The 6,698-nt window shown below is 39.1% G+C and overlaps 1 protein-coding gene across 1 annotated transcript in view; it reads left to right on the forward strand.

The window, feature by feature from the left end:
* LOC119414293 (SLAM family member 5-like) overlaps positions 1-1,997 on the forward strand; it is a 25,656-nt gene extending 23,659 nt beyond the window's left edge. Inside the window, exon 6 of the mRNA XM_037681388.1 lies at positions 1,829-1,997. Coding sequence (XP_037537316.1) covers positions 1,829-1,997 — 169 coding nt within the window. The remainder of the gene's footprint in view (positions 1-1,828) is intronic.
* The last annotated feature ends 4,701 nt before the right edge of the window (positions 1,998-6,698 follow it).

Below are 6,698 nucleotides of genomic sequence, written 5' to 3' on the forward strand. Positions count from 1 at the left end.
ATCCATCCATCCATCCATCCATCCATCCATCCATCCATCCATCCATCATCTTTACCTGCTTTTTCCTTTTTGGGTTTTAACTTGTTTTTAAAAATGTTCACAGAAAACCAACTCAATTATTTAAAGGTGTAAACTCTGTATCTTATTTATAAAGGGGCAGATATTATAAGTTCGTTTCTTCTTTCTGCTGCCTTTCATTTTATTTGTGATTGTATTTCTTATTGTATATTGAATTGTTTTGTTTTTAAAAAAATGAATAAACTTATAAATAAATAAATAAAGTCATATTATCTGTTTGTTCATAACATTTCACTTAAGCCATCATTTAAATAATCTGTATGTAAATGTTCTGTAACGTTTGACATACTGCTGTGTATAATCTCTTTTCCATCGTAGTAGTTTTGTACTTCCATGTACTTTTCGATACATTTATACATAGTACTTCTGTCAGTACATAATGACAGTGGCTGTAAATCATGTTTGTGAGAAAATGTATTTAATATTTTTTGTTTACATATTTCAACTAAAAATGATATTTTGTGATAATGCCTTCAATTAAAAACAGTCAGTGACTGATGTTAGTAAGAATGTCATGCCATAAGAGAAAATGTATTTAAAAATTACAGAAATTATGATTTTTTTTGCATTTCATATTGACTAGAACAATTAATCAGAGAAATGAATGAAGGGATTTTAATCCTGAATATTTATGCTAATATTTTTGTTAATAACAACAATATAAACAAAACAAACAAAAAAGAAACCAACAACCAGAATAGCATAAACTAATGAATAAAAAGCAAGGGACTGTGTTAGTGGGCAGCACGGTGGCTCAGTTGAGCTGTTGCCTTTTATTGAGAAGGTTGCCGGTTCAAATCCCAACTCGGGACCTTTCTGAGTGGAGTTTGCACGTTCTCTCCGTGCATGCGTGGGTTTTCTCCGGTTTCCTCCCACAGACCAAAAACATGCATGTTAGTCTGATTTGTAACTCTTAATTGTCCCCAGGTGTGGTTGTCTCATTTGTCTCTATGTGTCTCTGATGGACTGGAGACCTGTCCAGGGTGTCCCCCGCCTCTCGCACAGTGATAACTGGACATGGGCACCAATGACCCCTGCGACCTGAAAAGGAAGAAGTGGGTAAAAGATAATGGATGGATGGAGCTGTGGTAACTTGGTGGTTCTGCAGTCTTGTCGTCCTGAGGTTGCGGGTTCGAGCCCAGGTTGCATCAGAAAAGGCATCCGGAATGAAACGAATTGCCAAATTTTTCAGGCTCGCTGGCAACCCCTGAAGAAAAGAGCGGTCAAAAGAACTTATTAATAAATAAGAAGCAAAAACAAATAGGAAAAATATACAAATAAAAATCGTGTAGACATCTTTTTTTATTGTTTTATTTATTTGCACATAAAGTTTGTTTGTATTTTTCTTTTATCTTTTGGCCATAGATTCCACAGACCAGACAAACCCTCATTTATAATCAAGTCATACCCAAAGCGTCTGCCTCCTTCCATCTGTCTGCGACCCAGCGGACCACATCAGCTCACTCACACCAAGGACGCCAGTTATGAGTCACATTATCCTCTACATCAGTAATAAATAATTTCCTACACCCTAATTTACTCCGTCCTCTCAGTGCCGAGTTCCTCATTCTGACCACAAGATGGCAACGAGCTCAAGCAACAAAACCCCCTCAATGTCTGCTTGACAACTTCTCTGCCTCCAGACAAAGCCTGTGACATCATCTGCAGAGGGACAGAGGGTGCACGAAGGACAAATGTCTTGAAATGTATTACATCATTTCCCACTAATATGATAATATATCTGAAACAGGGAGAGCGGAGTTAACCACGAGAGGGGCCATAATCCCTACAACGGCCGCTTCAAATGTGAACAAGGGGATAAAATGAAAGAGTTAGAGGAGGAAGAGGAGGAGGAGGGGGTCTACAGTGCAGACAGGGGTGCAGCGATGAAGGTTATTCCAGATATTACTCCTCAATGAGAACAGGAGGAGAGAAAGACTATAATCACTTCTTCACACTTAGTTAAAGGAAGCTGTTATTCCCTGTCTTTCTTCTGTCCTTGTCTCCTTTTCTTGGGTCTGTAATTTAGTTCCTGTATTTGTCACATTATCTGTCACTGAAAGACAAGAGTGAACTGGAGAGAGGAACAATAAAGACAATGACTGTTGATAAAGTCGCTGCAGAGGAGAGAATTGTAATCAAATGTAAATGTGAGGGTTTCTGAGATGACAAGAGGAAAACAAGCAGATACGAAGGGAGCAAAATCGGAAAAAAGGTTATTAAATAAGGTAAAAATGAATGAAGATGGGTGAGAAGAAGTCTGAACGTGAGAGACGGAATATCATAGCAACAGCAAGAAGGAAGGGCGAGGAGGTCGAAACAGGAAAGCAAATGATAAAAGGAGAAAAAGGGGTGATGGTAAAAAGATAAAGAGTAAAAAAAACAAAAATGGTCAGATCTTAAAATGAATGTTGGTAATGTGACAAAACATAGAAACAAAGATGAATGCATGAAAAGGGTTGAAGAAGATGGGCTAGTGCATGATAGGTCAAGTATGATCTGACATAAACATAATAACTTGACATAAAAAGAGCAAAGTAAACAATTAGACACTTATAGAGCAACAGCTTAATTACCCTCATATTTTGTTTACACTCTACATTTATCTTCAAAGGCATCATTTTTCTTTGATGGGCTAATTGCATAATGCAATCCCTTGATTCTGGTCTCTGATTGGTCAAAGGTTCACAAACTGCTTGTTTGTCCAACTCGTGTTTTGAAGCCTAGTGAGCACGCTGGTTTTTTGAGAGGCTGTTTTCATCCGGTTCTGAGTGGTCAGCTCTGATTGAGTGAACTCACGTCCATTCATCCGTTTATTTTCTTCAGACGCTTTTTCCTTTCCAGGTCGTGGGCAGTGGTCGTGGTGCCTGTCCAGCTGTCACTGTGCAAATAGCAGGGGACACTCTGAACAGGTCGTGAGTCCATCACAGGGACACAAAGAGACAAACAACCATTCGCACTGTCACCTACACCTGGGGACAATTTAGAGTTACCAGTCAGCCTAACATGCATGTTTTTGTTTATGGGAGGAAACCAGAATACTTGGAGAAAACCAATACATGCAAGGAGAGAACATGCAAACTCCATACAGAAAGGCCATGAGACAAACCTGCGGTTTTCTTGCTGTGATGCAATAGCGCTAACCACTGCTCCCCTGTGCTGCTACACCCATTCACCTCCAAACCGTTTTGTGATTGAATGTCATTTACCTGCTCTGTGTGTAGATACATGCAGCCACCTCTCAGTGAGCTGTGGTCTGCAAGTTAAATGATCTTAACACAGTTCAAATCCCTTCAAGTTGCATTTTTGTTTAGTTATTTATTAATGAGCTTAATTGTCTAATCCTGTCAGAGCAAAGAAAGAATTTTTTGCTGCTGTTCGATATTGTTTTTATGCTACTAGTGTATTTTTATTAACGTTTTTCTTAGTTCACGTCTTAGATCTTATTACTGTTTTTCTTTTACATTTTATACTTTTGTTGGATGTAAATGGGACCCTGTGTACATAATTTCGTTCCACCACATGTACCACATGTGGTAGAACGACAAATAAAAAACCTTGAATTTTAACTCATAAAACTCTATGGAGTCCAAAAACATGCATGTTAGGCTGATTGGTAACTCTAAATTGTCCTTAGGTGTGAGTGAGAGAGCGAATGGTTGTTTGTCTCGTTTGTCTCTATGTGTCCCTGTGATGGACTTGCGACCCGTCCAGGGTGTACCCCGCCCCTCGCACAGTGATTGCTGGACATGGGCACCAGCGACCCCCGTGACCCAAAAATGGAATAAACGGGTAAAGAAAATGGATGGATGGATGGATGGATGAAAACTCTATGGAACATCGTGTTCAAACAGGTAATTATAATGCAACATAGAACCGCTCAGATGGTTTTACATAGGAAATAATGTCAAAATAAATGTATTTATGTAGTACAGAAAAACAAAAGCCAACCAAATTGTTTTACAACTTAGTCAAATTAAAATTAAAACAAGAAAGAAGAACAAGATGAACCCATCTTGTGTCAGGAAACACAAGTTAACAACAAAATACAACAACAACAAGAACAATCAGCTCTTACTGCTTCTCAAACTCTGCCAGGATCAAATGCCAAGGAAAAAAGATGAGATTTAAAAGTCTCAACAGTCTGAGTGGTCTTTAAATGATCAGGTGAACTGTTCCACAAATTTGGAGCAGCAACCACAAAAGTCTGATCACCTCTGGACTTCAGTTTAGATCTGGGGACATCTAAGAGGAACTGGTTGGTGGACTGGAGTGTAGATGTTAATTCAATTCAATTCAGTTTATTTATATAGCTCCAAATCACAACAAAGTTGTCTCAGAGCACTTTACAAGAACATTCACATATATAAAAAAGGCCAATTAGTAAAGTTGTCTATCTAAGGAATCCAGCAGACAAGATGAATCTTGGCTTCGTCGCAGTCTCCCATCCTGAGCAAGCACAGTGGCAACAGTGGAAAGAAAAACTCCCTTTTAACAAGAAGAAACCTCCAGAAGAACCAGGCTCAGGACAAGCAGCCATCTGCTTTGACCGGCTGGTTGAGAGGACGGGAAGGAGAGACAGACGAACACAGAATGGTAGGTCCAGGTATAGGTCCAGGTATAGGTCCAGGTCCAGGTGTACCTGAGAGACAAAAAAGCACATGTTAATGATAGAAAAAATAATTACAAATGTTGAGCAAAGTGAGTAAAGACAGTAGCAGAGTGAAAAAGTGTGGTCAGTTTGTCCTCCACCAGTCTAAGCCTATAGCAGCATAACTAAGGGACAGCTCAGGAAACCCAAGCTGAACCCAACTATAGGATTTAGCGAAAAGGAAAATCTTAATACCAGTCTTAAAACTGGATAATGTGTCAGCCTCACGGACAGAAACTGGAAGTTGGTTCCACAAGAGAGGAGCCTGAGAACTGAAAGATCTGCCTCCCATTCTGTTTTTTATAAATTCTAGGAACCACAAGTAAACCTGCAGTCTGAGAGCGAAGTGCTCTGTTAGGAAAATATGGAACAATAAGATGTGTAATTTAAGATGGAGCTAGGTTGTTGAGAGCTTTGTAGGTTAGAAGTAGAATAGTTAAGAAGATCACATAAATAAAACGGGGCCAGACCTTTTAAGACTTTAAAAGCAAACAATAAAATCTTAAATCAATCAGGAAGTAGACAGGAAGCCAGTGGGTTATGTGTTCATGTTTTTTATTTGCTGTTAAAAGACGAGCTGCTGCGTTCTGGACGGTTTGTAAAGGATGCAAAGATGATTTATCTAAACCAACAAACAAACAAAGCACTGCAATAATCCAAACGAGAGGTAATAAAAGTGTGAATCACATTTTCAAGGTCTCTGAAAGGGAGACAAGCCTTCACCTTGGCAATCAGTCTTAGTTGCTAGAAACTGGATTTCACAAATGCATTTATCTGTTTGTCTAATTTAACAGCAAAATCAAAAATAACTCCCAGATTCATGACAATGGAGTGGCTGTATGAAGCCAAGGGGCCAAGAGTGCTAAGGGTGTTACATTTGCCAAAGCTGATAACTTCAATTTTATTTTCATTTAGATTCAGGAAATTTAGTTTCAACCAAACTGTAAACTGGTCCCAGTGGAGTGACCCTGTCTGACTTAATCGGCAGATACAACTGAATATCATCAGCAAAGCAATGAAAAGGAATGTAATATTTCCTAAAAACAAAAACAAAAAAAGGACCCCAAAGGCAACAAGTAAAGATTAAAAAGTGGACCTAAAATAGACCCTTGAGGGACCCCACAGATTAGAGGAGCCGCAGATGAAGAACATTCCCTTAAATGAACAGAACAACTCCTGTCAGTCAGGCAGGATCTAAACCAAGATAAAACTGTGCCTTTGATACCGACCACCTGCTCAAGTCGTGACAACAAGATGTTGTGGTCCACAGTATCAAAGGTCTAAAAGCACTAAAACAGCAGAGCTTCTTGCATCAACGGTTAAAAGAAAGTCATTAAAAACTCTTAAAAGGGCTGTCTCAGATTTAAAACCTGGCTGGAGTTTTTCACCAATGTTGTTGGCAATTAAAATTTCTTAAGTTGATTAAGCTGGAGGACAAACTGACCCCATTTCCTCACTTTGCTGTCTATAATGGCTCTACTCCACCTGTTAATATTTGTTATTTCTATCATTAACGTGTGTTTTATTGTATTTCCTACAACAGAAAGTACACCTGAACCTGACATTCTGTGTTTGTTTCTCCTCCCTGTTCTCTCAAACCCAGCCGGTCGAAGCAGATGGCCGCTCATCCTGAACCTGGTTTTTCTGGAGGGTTCTTCCTGTTAAAAGGGAGTTTTTTCTTCCCACTGTTGCCTTTGTGCTTGCTCAGGATGGGAGACTGCGACAAAGTGAAGATTCAACGCAATCTGCTGGCTTCCTTAGATAGACAACTTTTACTAATTGGCTGTTTTAAATGTATGTGAATGTTTCTGCCCTGAGACAACTTCTGTTGTGACTTGGCACTATATAAATAAACTAAATGGAATTAAAAACAACTTTATCTAAAATTTTTGGCGAAAAGGGCAGTTTAGAAATGGGTTTGTTAAGAGCACTGTCAGGTCAAGGTTTTTCTTTTTTATGAGAGGCTGCA

Source organism: Nematolebias whitei, chromosome 9 (genome assembly GCF_014905685.2).
Source record: "Nematolebias whitei isolate Nwh7 chromosome 9, NemWhi1, whole genome shotgun sequence".
Classification (NCBI taxonomy): Eukaryota; Metazoa; Chordata; class Actinopteri; order Cyprinodontiformes; family Rivulidae; genus Nematolebias; species Nematolebias whitei.